At 40.8% G+C, this 24,704-nt stretch overlaps 1 protein-coding gene across 4 annotated transcripts in view; it reads right to left on the minus strand.

Annotated features, from left to right (window-relative positions):
- Nucleotides 1-24,704, minus strand: part of Oga (O-GlcNAcase) — a 114,065-nt gene that overhangs the window by 41,082 nt on the left and 48,279 nt on the right. For 2 of the 4 annotated variants that reach the window (XM_055061406.2, XM_055061405.2), the window contains 4 exons: nucleotides 21,700-21,804; nucleotides 10,764-10,855; nucleotides 8,333-8,350; nucleotides 2,639-2,837 (listed from right to left, as the gene is read on the minus strand). In XM_055061406.2, coding sequence (XP_054917381.1) covers nucleotides 2,639-2,837; nucleotides 8,333-8,350; nucleotides 10,764-10,855; nucleotides 21,700-21,804 — 414 coding nt within the window. The remainder of the gene's footprint in view (nucleotides 1-2,638; nucleotides 2,838-8,332; nucleotides 8,351-10,763; nucleotides 10,856-21,699; nucleotides 21,805-24,704) is intronic. The other 2 variants (XM_050193239.3, XM_050193238.3) reach the window with 1 other exon arrangement.

Here is a 24,704-nt window from a genome sequence, read left to right on the forward strand (position 1 = left end):
TACTTCCTGGCCCTCAACTCCTTGAGTGGAAAATAAGCTGATTGATTGATATATATACAGGGTGTCCTAGCTATCATGCACCAAGTTAAAAAAAAATGGAAGACCTTTATGTGGACGAACTAATTACGTCGTTAGCAGCCACCTGAAGAAGAGTTGTATTTTGTGTCCTTCATTAATTTGTAATGATTATAACTAACTTTTTAATTGCTATATTTACAGCAGACATGTCAAGATTAGGTGGAGAGACTTAGAAAACACCAATTTAAAAATTTTTTGCAACCCCTTTTTTTGCACATGTTAAAGAAAGCTCATTATATATAAAAATATAACAAACAACTATGCGCCCATGTGCCATGAGGACAGTGCTTTAACGAGTGCAGTGGGAAAGTAAACATCTTGCCTCTAGCGCATCCCCCTGCACAGCACGTCGTCCTTGGACTGGTTCTCAAGTGCATGCCTGGTTTTCAAGCAGTAGCCTCACATTTGTGAGGCTACTGCTTTCTTGCATAGCATGGGCTATGGCTAGTATTGGTGCTAATAAATCTGCGCAATAATTTTTTTGCGTGGTTTGACTTGCAAAAGTTTGGAACGAGGAGCCAGGTGCATATTTTATATGTCAGATTTATTTTTTAAACTCTCAGTAAATGTACTAAAGATAGCAAATTATTACTTTCTTTCATGTTCCTAGAGAAGCTTCTTTAAGTACTAGTGCAAGCCCTCATAAGAACACCTTCATGACTCAAAGGTGCCTCCAGTCAATGAAGAGATTTTGCTGCATAGCTACAAATGGCAGACAAATATTGAAAGGCTTGACACATAAACTACATAAAATCAGTTAACGTCGCTGTATCACTACCATATACTATCGAAAGCACACATGACTGAAATCAGGTGCATGATGAGTGGCAAAAAATAACTGTGTTCTCGAACATAATAAATGCTTTTACAATCTAATCACCCTCAGTCCCTTTCACCTCACTACCAAGGAACCATCCACCCAGCCCTGTAACTAACAAAATGTTTTACAAGATTTATTTAAGAGCACACACCATGACTGTAAGCCTCTTCATATTCAAATGTGGTCTAGTGTCATCATGCGTTAGGTCGAAAGACATTGAGAACAACACATTATGGCACACTGCGAACAGCAGACTGGGAAACAGTCTGCCATTCAAATTCCTCAGTTAAATGTGGCCTGGTAGCACAGTGAGTTAAGTTGAGAAAGACATTGAGAGCAACATGTCATTGTATACTGAGAACAGCAGATTTGGCAACAGTGGCACGGAGGATTTTATAAGACGAGTGGCTATAAAAGGTTATCATGATGGCAAGCAGATATTTGCTTAACTGACATTTCATTTTTAGATCTTGCATTTAAAATGTTACTGGATGGCATAATATGAAGCTCCTAAGAAAATATATTGTACTAGGAATGTATTTGCATTGAGTAAAGAACCTTTCCCCATACTAAATATAATTACAGTAGAACCTTGTGAGATTTCCTGGCTCAGACATTTGTGACCAAGAACACAAAAAATGACTCAATACAGTTACTTTATTTTTACCGGTACATACGTTCCCACAAAATGCAATGTTTCGGCCCCAACGTCAGTACATCACTAAACTGTGATCGTGTTACACGTTTTCTAGGCGCCTGATCTCATGTAAACAAGGCATATGCGATCACAAACAGCACCTGCCCAACGCAGCAGCTTCCCTACAATACTTACATGCCCATTTCGTGTAAAAATTCCGGCGCGCACTCAGTTTCCTATTACAGTACCACCAAATCTCCTTGTGGGTTGTTGCACGCTGCATTAACAGCTATTGCTGCCAGCCCTATTGCTATAAGCATCTTCAACTATCTATTTTATAGCACATGAGGTATAGTGCCCTTGGAAGCCTACTGCCTGCTTTTAATAGGCGATAACTCAAATATGCCGCCGTTCCCTGCTGCACGCGGCACGAAGTGAGTCAAGTTTCACTCTGGTGGCATCGTTTCCACTGTATTCCACCATCGCCTATCAGCTCGACTTCGTTTTGGTTTCCCATCGATGCCTTCAAATACTGCCTAATAGGAAATGACGATGTGCATTTCAGATCGCTCGAGCCTCACCAGCTGGACGCGCGTCGGCGTCTCGTGCTGCAACGGTTCGTGCCATGTGGGCATGTCAAAACATTCCGGCAAAGCATTCCCTGCTGAAAGAAGCTACTGACTCTTGCAGGAGTCAAGGAGCGCGTATGTACGCTTGCTGAAGCTGAAAAAACGATAATGCACGTCTAGGGCCGCTCGAGCCCCACCAGCTCAGCACAAACTGGTGTCTCATGCTGCACAATTTGCACAATTCTTCACATTACGCAGTTCAGCCAGTTGCACATTACTACTACAGTTGAGACTTGATTTTTTTTAGTGTCTTCGGATTGTACGATTGCCAGTTAGTTTGTTCTCGCATTTTTTTGGAAAGCACATGAACAAGGTTCTACTGTATTATGGCAAAAAAGCCAGATACTTCCCAAGCAAAAAAATATGTTGCACTTCTATGTGACTATCATAAGTTGCAGGACATAGCAGCGCACATACAGGCACATGCATGTATGCACACACACACTGAACAGCAGCCAACATAACATGTCCCACCTCAGCAGGGCTAAGCATCTCTGCAGGCTCCTTAATGGGTGCAGGATACTTAATGCACAGTTCGGGCTTCCAGGCCACTTCCAGCTTCTTGTTGAATTGTTGGGCATCAAGTGCAGCCAATGCATAGCCACACACCCCTGCCTCATCTTCCACAACAAAGCAGTACTCGTTGCTCAGGGTTAGAAAACCACCGACGAGCCTGCGCACACGAGATGAAAAGTAGTTAACTTGGGTACAAACTAAAATGCATGGCCACCAATTTCCAGACAACAACGCTTACAGAAGTGATATGCACAAACACATGACTAACACTGAACAGTCCTTCATCCTCGGCATCATTAACGGCCAGTTGCTCACCTTGCACCGAAATTCCTGTAGGCTCATTAACCTAGTGATGTAGTTGTAGTGAGTTGCAATGTAGGTGTAGACTGTACAGCAGAAACAACAACATGAAAACACATGTCCCAGTTTAAATATGTGCTTACTGCCAATAAACATTTACCTGCACTAATGACGCCTTATATAATACCTGCTCATATAAGCAAATGTTTATTTTTGAACGTTCAGCAACTTCTCTACAAACACCTCAATAGCCCTGATATTAATAAAATCAAATTGTAATTAAACTTACATAAAAATAATTAAACCCCAACATCTGCCAAAATATGCCTCAGCCTTCCAGTTAAGATTGTCTTGAATTGTTAAAGGGACGCTTTTAGGAAACTGTTATGCAAATGTATTTCGCAGCACATTTTAAGGTGGCATATGAAAAATGGTGCTAGACTTACGATTTCTGCTAAGCAGGCATGACTGCACCACTCCTCAGCTTCAATTTTGCAATAACATGTATCCTGAAGTTACTTAAAAATAATTAGCTTATTTTAGTCAATTAGCAAAATTACTGTTGAAAATTTTTTTGCTGTTAATGTCCACCTAGCCATGTTGCCTAGCCTATCAGCAAAAATGACAGGGGCCTAGATATGACAGTCTTTTTTTTATTGTTCTGCATAAAAAGAAACATCTGGTATGTGTGTGTGTCATACACACACACATAAATATGTAAGTATACATAATTAAAAGAAAAGTGTTTCTGGCAACTGCATCAAGATTTAATTACGTTCATGTTGAAAAATACAACTAATTTATTTTAATGTATTGGTCGGAGACCAGCATTCATTAAAAAATTTTGATAAAGGCCAATCCCTGGCTGAAATGTTGAAATAATCTTGTTTTTGAATGCAGGCTTACTCCAAGTGTGTGTGCATGTACGTGTGTGTGCAAGCATGTCTTGGCAAATTTAATTATTAGAAAAAGAATTGAAAAACATAACCGCTTCAGCCATGAACCCTAGGAAGAACTCTGCACAGAGCCTGTAAATAGTACAACGTTCAAGCTGTACAGAGTACTAGTATGAGAACAAAAAAATTATCCGTCCCTTCGGAGTCAAGATGTAACAGCTAATAAACATGTACACACACTTGCAGGCAAAAGGTGCAGAAAGAAGAATGATGGCAGAAGTGAAAGCAATTCTAAAAACAATGAAAAAAGGGGGCAGGGGAATTTCATGGCAGGTGCAAGCCGAGCAAGAATAACGTGTTCCGTTGCATTTTTGTGAGAACGGGCAGGCGTCAGGACAACAGTTCTACTTTTATAGATTGAAAGACACCTAATTTCTGGTGACACGCATCAAAGTGACAGGTTTATCTTTTTCTTTAAGATCAGAAAGTTAGAGGGCCCCCAGGAGATATCTAAAAATGCAAGAATTTTTTTTTTTGAAGTCTGTCGTCTCTTTTTCCTCTTTTGTATGAAAATTGTGTATGCGTATTTATTGTGATTCCATGCTGTTCCCGAAGGAACAGGTAATTTGTGTGTTGAATTCACATTACTTTTTCACCTTGTACATACAATCCTGCACACCATATATGTACAAATCCTGCACAGTAAAGGAATTGCTTAAATTAAACATGGAGACTAGGAAAAATCATTCTTGACAAAGGCCAGTCTTCATGTGAAAAGATTATTATTCAACGTGATACACGTGATGCAAGATATTTTCTGACCAAGCGCAGCTTTTGTCGTGTGTGTCACACTGCCGGAACTAGCGCAACAACCCCTCGACTTCCAGCACTGTAATAAAGATAGGTTGGCCATGTCTCTTTCCATGGCTACATTCTCTTAGGCCAATTGAAACGGCCACAGAAAAACCCATGCCCGTGCAATCTGAAAGGCTACAGCTTATACTATGGCTGCCGAGATTGGGCTCCAGCACAGCGGGTCATCCCACACAATCCCAGAAGCTACACTGTCAGCACAATTGCATCATTCTCTATCACCAGATGGTAACAATGTGTGGCACACAATATCTCAAACTAATGAAAAGCCTGGCACAATGATGCATAGAGCAGGGCAGGCATCCTTCCCAATGGACATGGCAGCGCACTATCAAGTGCAGTTCAAAGGTCAGAAAAGGCCACAAAGATGTAGCAGCAGCAGGAACTGACTGCCGATAACTTCGTTCATACTAGACACATTCTAAAATATTTTGTTGGAAAAACATTAGTGAGATGCACCCTGCCATATGGACAGATTAAACACCTTTCATAAAAGATACTGCAGGGCTCCTCTAATGCCTCTGAGGATTTACAACCTGTAATCAACAACGGCAGTTACCAAGCTCTCGGTAATAGTCTACTCTCGTTACAACGGACCCGCACACAACAGACTTTCGGATATAACGGACAACATTTGAACCTTAGTTTGCTCTACCTATTTTATTAATGCAACAAAGTTCACTTTTAACGGACCACGCTACAACGGACTACGGGCTAAAGCGGACGAAATTAGCGGCAATGTTTGTCAAAATTGGGCGTTTAAAAAGGACTTTTGCCGTGTCTACACGGGCTGACATCTGACTTGCGAGAGAGAGAGGGTGGTTCTATGCAGGCGGCTGCTGTTTACGGTGGGGGCGCCGTATCTTGAAAGCGACCTGCGATGCGGGCAAAGTCTGCCCAGTGCCGGTAGCTTCACATGCGCTGTGCTTTCGACGTTTAGTTCGCATTGAAGCGAGAGACAAAACAAAGGTCAATTCGCTAGCTGCTGCTACCGCAATTCAACGTTTTGACAGCAACTTTCAGCGGTCGTCGAGCGAGATGTGTTCATGTTTACCCGTGGATGCGCGACACCAAGCTTGTTAATTTAGTTAGTATGTGAATATTTACAACTTCATACGGCCGATAAAACTAATATCCTTACTTCACATAGCTGTTTACTACGACATTTTTGTTGGATTATCAGGGCCTGTTGTAACGACAGTCGACTGTGGTACAAGTATCATACAGAGGATGCTGAACTACCCATTAACTACCAGCAGAAAAATTCAATAAAACATTATCACTCTCTTTATTACGGTGATGTAAAAACAAAAATGTTATGACCTTATAAACCTTTGGGTGCCAGGAATTTTTTCAAAGTGCAACAAATTCAACTTCTATTTAAGCAACACATCAGCAGGCTTTAAATTGAAATGCTCTTTATTGGCAACCATTTCTGAATATATTAAAAATTTTAAATAATTTTTTTAAAATATACTGATGTGAATTAATAATCTTAATGAAGATAATTAGTGTTATTCAGGCAAGAAGGTTTCTTCGTTATCGTCATTCCTTGAAGACATCTCAATCAATATCAAAGTCATCTGAATCAGACTTTTTTTATAAAGAGTTCTTGAATTTCTGCATGATTAAAAAAATGCAGAGGCTTTTTGCACCCATCTGCCATGTCAGAAAACAAGACATGTGAGAACATCAACCGTCGATAAACATTGTGATGCCATCTGTTGTATAAAAACAAAACCTGCAACTTCTGAGTAGATGGCCCAACCAGTCAATGTTTCTATGAATTATCTAGGGCACGGCAATGGATATGAATCAGTGACCAGATGCGTATACACGGGCAAGGTGTACATTGCCCCACAATAACAGCAGTCACAACTTCTCTGTGCATGTCATAAAGGTCCAACACAGGTTGCATTGATGTCAATATACACCTAAGTGCTACTCATTAAAGCTCTCCAAACTTGACAAAGCAGCAACATACTTTTAAAAATGCCGCCTTGGCACAGACTTCCCCATTTTTCCTCCTCCTATCTTCTTTCCAGCATCCACTGTGTCCCTATTGGCCTAGGGTGGTTGCTTGGGCTAGTTGGTAATTCATGATCAAAAATAACGTACAGCGCGAAGGACAAGGACAGCGATAGACGACATACACAGCGCTGACTTCCAACAATATTTTATTGCGTTGCCACATCGTGTGTATGTATACAAGAAAGGGCATGCGCAGAATATGTTGGACAGACAGACAGGTGCTTAAACGATCGACTAAGAGAGCACTGTAACAACGTCCGCAGCACTGTACAAGGCCACTTGGGCATCCATTGCCGGGACTGTGGCTGCGTGCCATTCTTTGAAGACTGAAGTTTTAGCGAGACACAGCTCACAGCTCACCCGGGAAATTGTGGAAGCTGATTTCATCAGAAAACTTGGTAGTATCTGCGTTAGTGCCCCTCTATCGTGTTGACCCTGGGTGAAGTCACGTATCTAAACTGATAGAAATCGTAATGCTTAATGTTTTTATTTTTTTCAGGTGACCATGCTCTTAGTTCAGTGACTTGCTGTTAGAACATCCCATGTGACTGTCTTACATTTTCTGCGCATGCCCTTTCTTGTATATATGCACACGATGTGGCAACACAATAAAATATTGTTGGAAGTCAGCGCTGTGTATGTCCTCTATCGCTGTCCTTGTCCTTCGCGCTGTACGCTATTTTTTACCTATTGGCCTACCGCGTTTACATGGGAGCGTTCACCATTTCTATTTGTTTACTTTCTCACTGTGTCACAATTTTCATAGCAAAAGAATAAACGAGCTGGCATGAGGCACGTGTTGTCTGTGTTAAGTACGATGTGGGTTGTGTACATCGGAATTTTTGCTATTTTATGACAAAAACAAAGTTTATTTGTAGTATTTCTCATTATGTGGTATTTCTCCAGGAGCATGCCAACAATGTAAAACAGAAGTACGGCAGCGACCTGGCTTTGCATTGCCGGTCATGTGGGTGAAGCCCAAAATTCAAGGAAGTCACCATCATCAAGAGGCACAAAGATCAGCACACACACCAGATCGAGGCCTTTACCATTGTCAAGCGCACTTCTTTGTGTGTCAGCTTGACAATTTTGACATCTATTCACTTATTAGACAAGGAAATTGCATATCTGCAAGAATAACTGCATGTTAACTGTATAACTGCAAGAATAATCCCCAGCCAGCGGCTTTTGGCAAGCAATCTATGCACCTATGTTCTTTTTGTGGCTGTGTACAATGCACATATTTTGATAGCATTGTGTTACTGTCTCAACATTATTCTCATAATAGCAAAGCAGCACAAATGATGCACACCTTGAAAGTAATGCCCTTTTCAGCTAATCTCAGCGACTACATACTGGCCAGACAAGTACACTGCATGCTTGGTTTCATGAACATTTCACGAGTTAGAAATCATTTGGGTGTTCATATAACTTTGCACTAAAAAAAGTGATTCTTCAAAGCAAGAAAGTGAGCACTGGAACACGTGCATTGACACACAAAAATGAGGGCATTATTAAGGACAACAAACCATGTTCTTTAATTCATACTTACAGAAATTCAAGTACGAGCCTGTTCAAGAGAATTGGAAGCCATTTATCAAGCATTATTAAAACTGCTTCCACAAATTCCAACAAAAATTAACGTCAACCAATAGCAAGCATTTTAGAAACATTCATTCCAAGCAAGCTAAAAAAAAAAAAGCAGGTTGCACAAAAGCCACGTACTCCAACGTTAGCATTATAATGACCGCAGATAGTACCTTATTGAAGAATTTGAGAATTTTCAGGCACAGGTAAAGCTATGTCATCGTTCTTTCCATCTCCCGTGTTTGTGGTTGTACCATCTCATAAGCATACATACTCAGACATACTCAGACAAGCGAAAATTTTCTAGTCGACTTCCGTTAATTTGATCCTGACGGGACCGATGAAATTGGTTGAATTAAACATGAGGCAGAGGAAACCCCCTAACACACCACTGCTTCATTTGGCAGCATTTCCCAGATTGCAACACGACCCCGAATCAAACGCGGACTTACATGTTATAGTTTCACGGTAGAACACATAGAAATGACATTAGAGCTCCTAAACAAGGTAGAATGTAGTCCATTCCTACCAATAAATATTTAACTAGGCCTGAGCAGATGTCAAAATCCATGACATCACAGCAAGCTGGTGCGAAAATATCAAGGCAGCATGGCCACCGATCTTCTCTTCGTGCGTCTCTTCTGGCTTACCAAGCATTTTCTCGCAGTAACAGCGGCTTTTTTGCTATTGTGGAAAGGCAATTTACTAACACAGCTTAGGAGGAAGCTTTAGCTCAGGCCCAACTCAGACACAGCCTATTCAAATACATGTAAAATGCAAGAATGTTTTTCTGAGATTACCCCTGGACCGGTCCTAATAAAATTTGTTGCATTTGAAAGAGAAAGTTAAATTCTAGTGACTGTTGCAAGCGGAATTTTAATTTAGGGCCTGAATTTCATTAAAAAGGTTTTCAAAAATTCAGATGTTTGAAAAAAATAGAAGCATGAAGTTTACAAATTAATAGCTCTGAATCAAGAACAGATATCGCGGTTCTGTAGAGGGCATCCATTAGATAGATCCTTCAAAGCGGACAAATTCAATATGTCATTTTATATCTTACGTGAATTTGTTACGTTGTGTACAAGGGTTCTGCAAAAGCTGTATTTCCATGAAGTCGAGGTTTTGACGGAAGCCCGGCTGGTCGGGAGGCATCATGAAGAAGGGTAAAAATAAGGACACCGACCACTGAAAGAACACAAGACAGTTCGGCTCCCCCGACAGGAGCCTTGTTCACAATGAAATTCATTGTGAACAAGGCTCCCATCAGGGGAGCCAAAACATCCTTTCTTGTATTCTTTCAGTGGTCGGTGTCCTTTTTACCCTTCTTTCTGTATTTCCATATTACTAAATTTTTTGAGATTCATGTGTAACATATCAATTTTGTCCGCTTTAGATGTACTATCAGATCCAATACAAAGAATTGTGATATCGTTATTCCTTGCTGAGTTACCAGAGTTGTAAATTTAATAGTTTCGTTATCTAAAAAGTTTTTATTTTGCCAATTTTTAATAAAAAATTTACGATCTAAATCAAAAATTCCAAACCAACAGTCACTAGATTTCAAGTTTTTCTTTTAAATGCAACAAACCTCGTCAAATTTGGTGCAGTGGTTGCAGAGAGAAACTAATTCTCCTTTTACATGTATTTAGATAGGAGCACCCGAGCTAAAGCTTCCTCTTAACCCTTTGAAGGTTTTTGCCGTATATGTACGGTGGCGGTTTTCTGTCCCGCAAGGTCTTTGCTGTACGGGTACGGTTTCGACCCTTTGTTTGAAATTTCGAGCCATAATGACGATGCGTGCCCACTGGTAGGTGCTGCCACCTCGTAGGACTTACAAGAAGCGTTTGAAATTTGTGCTACCTTCTTGCGAAGATAAACAGAACTGATTTCTAGCTTCAGCGCATCGAGCAGACTGCGGCAACACCCCTTTCGTGGTTTCGGTTCCGCCGCATGATCGCAACAGAAGCGCGCGAAACTTGATTTTTCTCTTTGTCAGCACTCTCTTGCAGGGGCGGCAGAAGTTGATTTCTATCTTGATTGGCGCTGCTCTTAACTTGTTTATCACTGCCGCTCGCGAGGTATTCTCGCTCTCAGCAGCAACGCGGTTTCGGTTCCACCGCGTGATCGCAATGGAGGCGCGCGAAACGTGATTTTTCTTTGTCGGCACTCTCTTGCAGGGGCGGCGGAAGTTGATTTCTATCTTGATTGGCGCTGCTCTTAGCTTGTTTATCACCACCGTTCACGAAGTAAGCAACATAAATTTGTGTTAAAATATAGTATTAATAACAAATAATTTTTAAAATGAAAACAATAAAAAATAAAAATGGAAAAGGCGGGGGAGGGGTGCAACATGACAAAGCAGCAACAACTTTTACTGCCAAGAAAATAGTACTTACTTATCACCAATGAGGTTAGGAAACTCTGGAAACACCTGTGTTCCATCCATACCATCGTCACAAGTCTTTCGACACACCTCATAAACAAGTGGCTGCAGGAAAAGCAGAAGAGAGTTACAAATGAATGAATGGCTCACATTCATTGCAGAAATAATGTATTTCAGCAACTTGTTCAGTGTTGTCACATAAAGCTGACTTGAATGAAGGAACTTTATTTTTCCACTCAGAAGAGAGATATGGCTTTGAGAGGTCTCGTCATAGGTCTCAACATAGGAGATCAGGACCGCAGTGTCATGAAGTCATGTTGTGTATTATCTCTTGTTTATACTGCAGAGAGAGTCATAAATTACACAGAAAAAACACCTTTGCAATTCTTTTTTTCAGAGAAATGCTCCACTCTGAGGTAATTTCTAGGTTTGCTGAACATATTTTGAGAGCACTTTTCTAAAGAATGTGCAGTTTCTGGGCTTCACTGCACAACCTTATGGCTAAAAATACCAACCAGACTGATGCGCACAGCACTGAAATGCCACATTCCCTGTGCCCGAAATAAGGGCTACAAGATGCGGTGGTGTAGTACATTAGTGTCATTTGGGTTAGAGTTCCTTATTCAACCAAAATTCTTTATATAGAAGGCATTTCAGAAGATGCATTCAGAATTCCTTATAGGGCCCCACATCAGGCCACATAGGGAATTTTACTAGTACGCTGGAAGTTATGTGCCCTCTAAGGAGTGGTCTACCACAGGAATCTTTTTAATTAGTTCATTACTAGCAGAGATAGAAATAAATATATGGAGTGCCGTGAACCAATGATTTCAGGAGGCGAGCATCACCGCCAACATAACACTTTCTCCACTTGCCCCATCTAGCCTCTACGAGTGAAATTCCTTGCCTGCATTCTCCCATACCAGAGCCGAAGGAGTGCATTACGAATATGTTACGCGCCCCACCTTTTATTGTTTTTTTTTATTGAGAGTGCCGCTCTTAGGCCCCCGTTCCTTCGATGAGCACCGGCGTCCCTTGTAACTGAGCGAATTAGCACAGTGAAGGATGAAAGAGCAAATGCGGAGCGCAGCGGGGGATGAAAGACTGTGATAGCAAAGAGAGTGCAAGGAGAAATTCTGAGGAGCGTGCAGTAGACGCATGAAGAGAAAGTGGAGGAGGAGGGTATGGCAAGAACATGAGCAGAAAAGCATAGTGCCACGCAAGATGGGCTGTGCGACGACGATGGCTATCAGATGGCACCAGAGTAGTGCACGTCGTCTGTTCACCGATGATGCCACTGATACCACAAATGAAAACAAAGCACTGCATGAGCAGAGGTCTGTCTGCGGCGGCTGCTGCGAATCATGGCCACACGTCACCCACGCGCTGCCTCTCGCGATCTACCGATCAGCAAGGCTGTCGTGCCACACTTCCCTCCGTTTCAATGTGCTGCACGAGACAGATTAGGTATTCATGCAAGCCAATATATCGTGAAACGATAACTCGTATAGAGCTAAACTCAAATTTCGCATTAGGGAGTATCGTAATTTTCGGTTAAGTTTTTTTTTTTCTCTCTCTTACGATTTTTATGAGTGGCGCACTTTCTGTGAGGGTCTTGCAAGCAAGCTGTTGCGTTTATCTCGCTTCACGCAGCGGACAATTTTGTGTGCTCTGCATGAGAACACCTGATTAAGGGTACAAGTCAGTGCCCCAATTATGAACACTCAGGCAGGCGCGAGAGGATGAAAGTGCATGATCGCAGTGCTGGAACACGGTAGGAAATGACAGTTTCATTCTCTGTGCAAGCGACTGCACGATATGCGAACAAGCAGACGAAATGAAAGTACATCTCTCTTGCTATGGTATGAAGCAAAACAAAAACATGCAGACATCCAGTTTGTATGTTTTTATTTCTCTAAACTAATTGGTCTACTGAAGCAACAGATTAAAGAAATAACTGATGTTGCCATGAGTAATTCTTGGAAGTCACGTGTCATTATGAGTGATGTCACAGCACTACCATGTATAGGCGCACTTGCACAATTGACGTCGACTTTCTGGCTGGGAGTACGGCACCCGCGAGGAGAGGGGCAAACAGCATTTAGTTTGAAATTTAAGCTCTTTCTGTGGCATGCAGGAATGTAATACTTAGCAGACATGATCATTAGTGCACATAGTATGCACTGCGCTTCTCAGCTGAAACTGGCCAGACCTGGTGCATGGCCCTTTAAGGATAGCAAGATGCATTATAAAAACGATTTTTTTGGCATTGGTTCATCAGAGGTATACATTCTAAAATAACTCAAGCTAGTAATTAAACAAGCAATAATGCAAATTAGAGAAATTAACTTTATAATTGAGCAAGGACATGGCCTGATAAGGCATTGGCATTTGCTCTGCAGTGGTGGTGGCGAGCGGCAACTGTACCTTTTAGTAGAAGTCTTACTTGCTCCCTGCCACCACCACTGCTGCTGCTTCTAATGTTACTTTGATGCACTTTTTTTTTTATTAGAAATACCTCTGTCTGTACTTTGTCTAGACTGCAATGACACCCTTCCAGAATCAGGCTCGTACCCTATGTGCACAGAATGCGGCTTTGGTTACCACCTCGGCGCATGCTCAGGCGTGACCAAGTCCGCGTTTAAGGCACAAGATGACGCGACGAAGAATAATTGGAAATGTCAGACGTGTTTTGTATTAGCAGCCCGAATGGCCACTGACGTGTGAAAAGAGAAACTCGAACAAGCTTCAGGAGTGGAATGGATGCTGTCTGAAATTAACAAGTAGCTGATGCAACTACCTGCCATTATGAATAAAGTTGAACTCATGCTGCTGAAGCACACAGTAGGTAAACTAGAGCAAACTGTGCAGCATTTCTCGGATGTGTACGATCAAGTGCTGGCTACAATGAAAACACATTCTTCAGAGATAGCTGCTTTGAAAAAGAAGGTCAAAGAGCCTGAGGCAAACAACGGCAAAGAAGAAATTCCTACACTACTACAGCAAATGAACCAACTTGAGTAGTATAATAGGCACTAAAATTTGGAAATTCACGGACTTCTGCACAGTGACAATGAAGTACTACTGCTTGACAAAGTAAACAACTTAGCAAAAACACTGCAACTTGCCGAACTGTCTCAAGCAGATGTTGAACGTATGCATAGGCTTCTACCTAAACCAGGCAAAGAACCTGTAGTGCTCGTCCGTTTTGTATCCCGTATCACACGGGATGAATGGATGACAAAAAAGAGTGATTCGAAAGCAAGGAAATCGAATGTTTACTTCCTTGATAATCTGACGCCAGAAAACAAGAAGCTTCTGTGGGAAATGAAGCTAAGATATCAGGAAAAGCCTTACGAATTCGCTTGGCACAGGGATGGCAAACTGTTCGTGCGCAGGGCTCAGGGCGAGCGCGCAATCCGTATTGCATGCGAAGCTGATTTGAGTCTGATACGCTGACTTTCTCCTGCCTTCTGGGCGTTATAGATTACTTTCTTTTTTCATGGCGGGGACATGCGCATCAGCTTACTATGACAATTCTTTATTTACTTCAGCCGTAAATGCTTCATTTTTTCTAAAAGATAACAAGCTATCGATCTTTCATTTAAATGCTAGGAGCCTGAAAAATAAATATATGGAAACTGAAACTTATTTGGAATCTCTAGAACATAAATTCGAAGTTCTTGCTTTTACCGAGACGTAGTTCAAAAGTGCAGATGATATTATTAATTTTGATGGTTATAAATGTGAAGGTGTTTATCGTAAACACCGCTGTGGTGGGGGTACTTCACTTTATTTGAAAAACTATCTGTCCTACGAGCTGCTGTCTGAATTCTCGTGCGTTACTGATTCCTATGAATGTGTTGCTGTAAAATGTTGTAAATATCTAATTGTATCACTGTACTGTCCCTCTTCAGGTGATCTTGATGATTTCATTCATGACCAAAATATTGGAATATGCCTCTGATCCGAGTCTCCCGGTTGTTTTGGTTGGCGATATGAACATTAACTTATTATTACCTACTGCTCACACTCAACAATTCATTGACGTACTACATTCTTATAATTGCACTAACACATTTTGTTCACCAACCAGAATAACGCCAGATTCTGAATCATTAATTGATATATGCATAACGAACCACGATATAAATGATGTTTTTTCGGGAATTCTCACCTCTGATTTAAGCGATCATTTGCCAGTATTTAGTTTTTTGCCACGACATGAAAACAAAAGAAGGTGTTTTCAATGTCAGCTTTCTTTCTGTCGCCACTTTAACGATGAGAATATGAGTGCTTTTCACTCGATGATAGAGAATACAGACTGGTCTAAAGTGTATAGAGAAAATGATCCGAATATTTCGTATGATACCTTTATTCAGACAATAAAGTCGTGTTATGGTGCTGCTTTCCCATTACAATAAATAAGGACCTAAAAGAAAGCTAGGAAGCCAGAGGTAACTCGAGAGATGTATAATAGAATGCAGAAACGTGACAAATTATTTGATACATTTATTCGGTACAGGGATCTTGCTATACTAAGTGAATACAAGAAAATAAGAAACAAGTTGACTTCAGACCTCAAAAAAGCTAGAAACAGGTTATGAACATATGTTTTCCACGGTATCAAACAATCCAAAGAAATTATGGAATGCAGTTCGCAGGTTAAAAGGAACCCAGTATAACACAAACCCGAATACTGTAACGTTTGATGACACTGAATACTGTGAAACTTCCTTGGCTAATAAATTCAATGATCATTTTTTACTTGCTGGTGGGTCATTGCACTCTAGTGGTTCATTACTGGATCAGAAAAATTTCTAAACTACAAGACCTCCAAATTCTATCTTCCTATCACCTTGCACTGAAATGGAAGTGTTTTCCGTTCTTAAGGCGTTGAAAAAGGATACTGCAAATGGGACTGATGACATAAAAGCAGCACCAATCATATCTGTTGCTGATGTCTCGGCTCCATTATGCCATATCTGTAAGAGTGCTTTCGTGAATGGCATTTTTCCCGATTCTATGAAAATTGCCCAAGTGTTTGTATTGCATAAGGGAGGCTCTGTCGCTGATTTAAATAATTACAGACCGATATCCATACCTCTTTTCTCAAAAGTGCTGGAACGACTCCTGAAGTGCAGACTAACTAAATTTCTAGATAAAAACCACGCCCTTGTGGACTAACAGTTTGGCTTCCGTGAACACAGATCTACTGAAATGGCAAAAGCTCCTCAGTAACATTGAGAACAAACTATATACGGTTGGTCTTTTCCTGGATATTAGAAAAGCTTTCGACTCCATTGAACACACCATCCTATTTAATAAACTGTCATACTACGGAGTTCGCGAAGTGGCCCTAAAACTGATTTAAGATTATTTCACTACCAGACAGCAATATGCGTGTTATAATGGGTTTTGTTCACAAAAGAAAGAAATTATACTCGGTGTCCCTCAAGGGTCAATTCTGGGTCCACTGTTCTTTATTCTACACGTAAACGATATTGTAAACATACCGCTTACTCCAGATATAGTCTTGTATGCCAACGACACAAGTTTGTTTTTCTCAGGTGACAGTCTACGTGTGCTAGCAATGACCGCTAATAATTGGTTAGATCAACTTTTAGTTTGGTTATCAGCGAACCAGCTATAGCTAAACGTCACTAAAGCTAAATATGTGGTTTTCAAGCCTAGAAATAGGCCTGATGACTGTGCTTTTTGTGTAAAATTCCATAGTAGTGTAATCGAACGGTCTTCAGCTTTTAAATTTTTAGGTGTACTTTTTGATGAGAACCCGAGTTTTAAACCTCATGTAACAAAGATTCATTCTAGTATTTCTAGGTCAATAGGCATATTGTTTAAGATTAGACCCTTTGTTCCTACTTGGTTGAAATGCTGTCTGTATTATGCTTTAATTCAGTCTCATCTTAGTTATTGCCTGTTGGTATGGGGGACTACATTCCAATCAAACTTGGATTGACTGACAAGCAGTTCGCTGTGTTGAAAACCTTGGACCCCGCGATCACACGGCACCTTTTTTCTTGGAACATGGATTTTTAAAAATTAATCAACCATACGAACATAAGCTTGCTATATACATACGAGGCGAACTCGAGGAAAATTCACTCATTTTTTATGAAAACTACCTCTCAAGTTACACCCAATACAATTTCAGACATGACCATACTACAGTTCCATTTTGCAGGACCAACTACGGTAGAAACAACTAGCATACTTAGTCCCATCCTTCGTAAATGCACATCCTAACACGATCACTATCGTGCAAAACTTCACATCATTAAAGTGCTTTAAAAGTAGCATGAAAAAATATTTGCTTTCCCTTTCCGATTGACATTGTGCTAATTGGTTTCTTGTGTGTTTTATGTATAATTATTTTAAATCGGTTTCACATTGTGCTTGTATATATATTTTTTGTATTCATATTACTCTGTTGGGCCTAAACTGTTTCTACTCAGAAAGTTGTACAAAGATTCTTGTATTTAATGCACGTATGTTTATAATGTATGCTATGTATGTGTAATCCACGCTATAGATATGTGCGTATACTATATTTTATGATATGCTACCTTACCGTTGAGTAATGTATGAGTGACAGGGCCTTAGTCAGGCAGACGATGTTCTGCCTTTAGCCTTGCCATCCAAGACCTTCACTGTGTTTAAATCAATGCTGAATAAATAAAAAAATAAAAAAAAGAAGGTGCTTGGCCGACGGTGAGGCGGAATCATGACACTCGTGGCTGTCTGCTAACGGCATGACAGTTGCACTTTTAGCGCATTTAGTTGGTTTTCTGGATGCTATTGTTCAAAACTCATTAAGCTGCAGAAAGTAAGAGCATCAACTTGTGCATGTGTGAAAGCATTATTGAACTACCCACATGACAGGCTTCAACCCTTGCACTAGATGAATCGTCAGGCTCTATCAGATATAAAGCTAAGCTAGTATAATTCACATTACTGCTTATTTAACTACTAGCACAAGCCATTTTCGAACGTACATCTCAGTGATAGAAACAATGCTAAGGAAATCACTTTCTTACTGCACCTTGCGTATCTTTAAGGGTGGATGCAGGGCTGAAAGGTCAACTTTTTACTGAAATGCCGATAGTAACAAAGCTTGGCAGGATACTTTGTCTTGTCATTAGAATTCTATTACCCTAGCAATATAAAAATAAAATGTTATGCATGTCCCACTGAGCAAACAAGCGTCAGCTTAGGAAAATTGCCATTTTAAAAATTATAAAGATGATAAAATTTTTCTCAATAAATATCTCCTGGATGCCCTTCATTACAAATAATGGCACTCACCTGCAATTTTTTGCCCTTTTCTGCAGAAATCAGATCACTTAAAAATGAAGTTTGTTTTGTTAATGTGATCATAAATCTATACTTTCTTTTTATAGGAGCAATTTAAAAATTTAAAGTCTCTAAAGTCTTGCTCCATAAATTTCCAGCCTAAAAACAATCTTGCAAGCAGTTTTCATCATTGCAGTTTCGAAACAATATTTTTCCTAAAAGTGGGAATTGCCCAAAAAGTGTATAGTGAGAAAAATAGATTCTAAGATCTCAAAACATGCCGTTTTATTCTTCAAGCAACAATGCTCAATCGAATGACCCTGCTGCATAGGTTAGGCCCTCTCGTTCAAGTTGACGCTGCTCAGCAGCACATGCTTTTTTTTTTTCAGCTTTCGCACCGTCCAGTGCAATCATCTTTGCTCGTGCTTGCCCCACGTTTTGTCATTTGGACACCGTATTCAAGATCCAGCTGCTAGAGCCCTCTGCTCATGCCCCGAACTCCTTTGATGAGCTGGAGTACAGTCAAGTTGCATTTCCACCAAACCAAGCTTCAGTTGCAGTTTTGCTTGCCATAGCCGAAAATGTGCCTTTCTCTTTTTTTGTTTGCTCGTTTTACAACACTTTCAACAGAAGGTCCCCCTTCACTAGAAAGCATGAACATTCTAATGAGTGAACTCAGTCCGAGTTGGGCTTCCCTGCTGCTCTACGGCCTGATCTTGACGACAGCATTACTAGGCGCTTTGAAAGCGAAATACACGCCACCGCCCGGTAAAAAAAAAAACACTTTTCTTCATTTCTATAGCACAGATAACTAAACTTTGTGAGAAGCTTCTTTATTGTGTAGGAATCCAAAACAAACGTCTTCATATTTTATAATGAACAGCTACCAACTAGCCCAACAAGAAGTGCTTTTAAAAGTAGAAAATGTGTTGTTCTGGCCAAAATCACGGTTTTAGCCTTCCATCTCCCGTTAATTAAGGAATTTCGAATGCATTCTCTGAAACACCCTCTATATCGAACATTTTCATGGAAACGGGAGCTCTAAGTCAAACCACATTAATGTGCTACACAACCTTGTCTTCTGGCCCTTATTTTGGGCACAGAGAATCTAGCTCCAGCATTTCAGTACCGTGTGTGTCAATCCAGTTTGTATTTCCAGCCATAATGACATGCAGAGAAGCCTACCTTCCAAAAAAAAAAAAAAAAATCATGATTCGGGTCTTCAAAAACTTTTTCTTCCTTAAGCAAAAATCACTTTCAAAAATTTCTGTAGAAATATTTGATGTCCTTCTCTATGATGGCTGCTATGTGCCAGATCTTTACAAGGACTGCTACGGTGTCGTATTCATGTGCATACATAAGCCAAAATACTGCATTTTCCAAGTTGAGTGCAGTTTTGCAGTGCTAATGCCCAACATGGAGGCACAAATCAAATTTTGGCAGATAATATGCTTTGTGGACATTCATATGGGAGTATTTTTGGGCTTTCATAACCAACCTTTTTTTTTGCATATAGCTTCCAGAAAATGCTATATTTTTTATTTTTTTTCAGGAGCAAATTACAGAAAGAAAAATAATAAAATAGTTGCCAAATTGTTGTCTAGTACAAGAACCAAGTCTGCCAACTGTAATAATGTAAATCTTGTGACAATGAGAACTTTAGCTTGTCCGCTATTCAGTAAATGCAGGCACTGGGTGTTTTAATGGGGGGGGGGGCGTAAACATGAGCAGCGTGTACAGAGCAGCCATCTGGTAGCACAGAGCTCAACCAGACAAAACCAGATAATATTGCAGTACCAAGCGTATTTCACTTTGCTGCTGTTGTTAATTTTCAGCCACAACATGATTATGCCACTGCCGATAATTTCAAACAGCAGCGAAGTAGAATGCACTTCGTTACTGTAATACTAGCTCTGCGTCTGAGCTCTGTGCCACCATGTGGCTGCACCATGCAGAATGTTTACGTTTGCACCCCTGCTCATCTGGTAAAATGCCCAGTCCACTTGTGTTTACCTGAATACCAGACATGCTAAAGCTCTCTAATAGTAAACAGACTGGATACATTGGAAATTTTTTTTCTCCTGCCTGCTTTGGCACCATTTGAGATAATTAAAATGGCCCTCAAATGTAAAAACATTTTTTTTCATTTCTAGTATTTTGGGAAAGGCTTCTTCTCCTGTCATAATTATTATTTTATATTTTTAAAAATAAAACCGGAGATAGCTGAGCGCAGCCATTGGGACAGTTTGCATGGAATGACCCCGAAGTGGAAGGTCTGAAATGCACTGGAATGTGAAATAGTCAGCAATATTAATCAAGTTCCAGCTTTGCTGCCTATAGCACCAGTGTGGCGAAAAGAAAACAGTTTAGTAAAAAATGGCTATAAAGTCCAACCCACTTATAATGATGCCAGTTTTAACAATATACATTGGATATAAAAATGAGCTGTGGATGAAATGTAAGCTTTTGTATGTATCCTACGGCGAAATAAACCGCTTACTACAATGCTCCCATGCCGCGTTATCGGTCACAACAGCTCAATCTGACTGCTGGGTGTGTATGCTGAAAGGAAACAGAAAGCACAATCCTTGAGAAAGAAACAAGATGAAGAAATGTAAGCCACCCCATCCACCTGTGTGCCCCACCTTCACCATGCCCGCCGCCTTTCTGTCCCCATGTTGCCCTACTAGGCATTGGCAGCCTTGTGCGTCTCTTTCCAGTCTCTCTTCCACCCCTCTGACGTCTACGCAGTCAACTCACGTATCGCAGGAGAGAAAGCGAGATGGGAGCAAGGCGTGCGATGCTGGAAATGCGATTTGACAAAGGTGTGTCGTGGTGATGCGCAACATAAAGGCAGGTTTGGAGAAGCTGAGTAAAACACAGGCAGATATGGCAGCTAGTGTTTTATTAATTTTTCCTTTCCCTCGATTTCGTGTTCCTTTTCATTTTGGCGCAGACATTGAGTAGTGAGACTTCATTGTTAAAGCCAGAAATGCTGCAGAGGAACATTGTAGTAACCTGTTCATTTTACCATAGAACACACAAAAGTTCACAGTGCCAGCGCTGCTCATTGTTACATCCGAGTAATGTTAAAACTGGTAATGCTGTAAGGGGGTTCAACTGTACTTCTTTCTAATTAAAACATTTGTATTATTGTCCTCTTTGCTTTTTTTTCATGCAATCCGGTAATAACAATTATTGGTTATAAAGATGGGATTTCCTTGGCACTTGAATATTGTTATAAGTGGGTTCTGACTGTATTTTTTTGCCGATTCATTCACTAATATACAAAATAGAAAGCCCTAGAAAACAAGCTGCATTTCATTACACTATACATTCTTGCTTTCACTGATTCTGGGACAAGCTTACAAGCTTGAATTGAATTCTGGGGTTTTATGTGCCAAAACCATAATTTGATTATGAGGGACATCGTAGTGGGGGACTCCGGATTAATTTTGACCATAGGGTTATCTTTAACGTGCCTCAAATGCACGGGAAACGGACATTATGCATTTATACCCCATCAAAATACAGCCACCGTGCAAGATTTGATCCCGTGGCCTCGTGCTTAGAAGCGCAACACCAGAGCCACTGAGCATCCGTGGTGGGTAAAGCTTACAAGCTGAAAGACTCACTTCATCACTGGGGAGGTACGGCCGAATGGTGTACGTTTTGTTGCTGGGTGACTCTGGAGGCTTGTAGAGGAACAGATCACTCACACTCTCCAACGGGAGCAGCCGCTGCAGATGGAGCATAAATGACACTAACTGTGCCATTCAGCTTTGCATGCAAAAATGGACTAAAATAGATGGACTAAAATAGAATGGAGGCGGTTCATTCCACCGAGCCAAATACGATTTGTCAATTTGAACCGTGCCGAACGCCATGACGTCAATTGTGACGTGATATCTGCTGTCAATCATTCCGTGTCGTCTGCTATCGGACGAACGGAACGGAACATACCGCCTATTTCATGACGTAAAGAACGAACCGCCTCCATTCTATTTTGGAACGCGTACAAGATCGCACCCCTAGTGTGCAGGCACTGGAATTCTCTGCAGTACTAAATTAAAAATTAAATCCTGGGGTTTTACGTGCCAAAAACACGATCTGATTACGAGGCACACTGGAGTGGGGGTATCTGGATTAATGTTGACCACCTGGGGATCTTTATTGTGCACCCAATGCATGGCGCACAGGTGTTTTTGCATTTTGCCCCCTCAAAATGCGGCTGTCGTAGCAGGGATTCGATCCCGCAAGCTCGTGCTTAGCAGCCCAACGCCACAGCCACTAAGCAATCATGGTGGGTCTCTGAGCCGCATGAACTGTATGTAAACCCTAACGAATAATACAGAGAGCTCTCCAGTGCTTAAGGGGCCATGACACCAAATTTCCAAGCTTGAATTATGCCTTGCATGTTAAATCATATGCGTCCCACGCAGGCTGACAAAATTTGAAGCCAATTTGGTGCAATAATTTTATTTTGCTGTTGTAATATTGGAGTTAAACCATACAGCAGTCTGGCAACACTAATAGGTGATGAAATTGAACAGCACCCCAAGCTCCAGCTTCCTCGAAGCAATAGAAGCCATTCTCAAAGCCCATGCTTTTGTGTATTGCAAGTACCAGAAGTGATTTCATAAAAAAACAGCAGACTAAAGCAATTTAGGAGTGCAGATTTTCGGGCTAGTTGGTTCATTGCATCAACTGAGGTCATAGCGCTGGATTAACACTGACAAAAAAGATGACAGGATGTGCGTGTATAGTGCACGTCCTGTCGCCTTTCTTGTCCATGTCAATCCAGCGCTATGACTTCAATTGATACAGCAATTTCTCCGGCTTGGAACTCTTAAAATGTGACAGCAACAGGCTTGCACAATGAAAACCACCATCATCTCAAGAACAACTTGTTTGCAATGCACACGTCTTCCTCGACTACTACAGTTATGCCTGCTGTGGCCTCTGAAATATATGCAAAAATGTCATGGGCACACAAAACCTCACACAAATTGCCAAGCCACTAAAGATGAGCTATGATTTAGCACATCCAGGTCCCAAGTGCACCCACCCACAGGGACTTGAGTTCAAATTTTACTGGTGGTGACGGCAGGCAAAGATTTCTTTTCCTTTGTACTATAGTGAGCATAAAGCTGCGGAGGAGAAAGTGGCCTGACGACGATGACATGATAATGACAGCTGTTGTAGTCAGTGTAATGGTAAGGATGGATGAACAGGTGCGAGGACACAGCAAACTCCACCTTGAGCTTTGAACTGCTGTCGCAGTAATAACAACCCTGGTGTGGCCAGCAACTCCCTCGCATGTCAATGGTCTTGGAAGAGGTATAGAAGGTATGAATGGTGAGCACTTTGTTGTAACCATTTTGATGTTTGGATTCCAAATGGATGTGTTGTATTATCAAGTAAATGCAACAAGTTGAACCTCAATTAAATGGACAATCAAACAAAAATATCACTTTAACAAACTTTGCTTGTCTAGAGCACTTCCAAAGAAGACAATGCACTGCTCCTCTTGAAGCAGCACTTTCAGATCAATAATGTTGTCGTACATTGCACAGGTGTTTCAGTACATTCTATAAGAGTGACCCATGTTTGTCGCATTAAACCTTTAACTCCCAAGTTCTTTCTAAAAAAAGTACACAAGATTTACTAATTACATTTTATTCCAGCAAACAATTGCATTATATATTGATATTCGAAAAATATATATTAAATGTGCAGTTTATCTCTTATATTCACCAGAAATACCAATGAGAAACATCCGCTTTAAAAAAAGAGACTGCCTTAGCTAATGTGTGAGGTTCGAGCGTAATTACCTGAACACATAACAACGAAAGGAATCCACAACATTGAACAATATCCTCAAGTGCCGAAACTCAAATGCACAACGGGAACTGGTTTGACAAATGCCGGTATTCTCTGCAAACAAAGCAGCAGCAGCTGTGGCCTGCATGAGTACAGCTTGTCTTTGGGACTATCAATATGAACAGCTAAGGTGAGCACAGCTTGGGCTTGGTAGTTGTTAACGAGATAGATAAGCAGCAAAGTTAACAAGGCACTGCACCAGACTCCCAACAAACCTGGGGGTAGCCTGCACATTCAATGGTGTGTGCACACAGTGCACAGTAGCTAGTTTCAGCCTATAGTGAAGAAATGCTAGTACCCAAAAGAAAAAATTCACAAAATAAAAACTTGCATTTCAGATTAGTAGTTTCTATGAAACAGAATTTCACAAACACGTAAAACAACAAAAAAGGGTCAAATTACATTCAAGACACTGAGTAAAATTAGTAAAACACACTAGGTAAAACTACACACCATGGAAGTAGGAAATGTGCAAGTGCCATACACTTCCTAAAAGCTAAAAAAGTAGACTAGCATAAGGACTTAGGCTTAAAATGGCTTACTGCACCTTAAAACACACTTGCACATTGTTGAAGGCTCTGAGGTAGTTACAGTGCACAGAAGAATACTTAAAGGGACACTAAATAAATATAGACCAATAGATTACTCGTCCAGAAGTCTATCATCCTTTTCTGTATGATGTATGACTGTTGCGCAAGAAATTGCTGCCGAAGTTTGTTGTAAAAAAAAATTGCTGCCAAAGTTCCTGCCGCTGCTT

The sequence above is a fragment of the Dermacentor andersoni genome, chromosome 1, assembly GCF_023375885.2.
Source record: "Dermacentor andersoni chromosome 1, qqDerAnde1_hic_scaffold, whole genome shotgun sequence".
In the NCBI taxonomy this organism is placed as follows: domain Eukaryota; kingdom Metazoa; phylum Arthropoda; class Arachnida; order Ixodida; family Ixodidae; genus Dermacentor; species Dermacentor andersoni.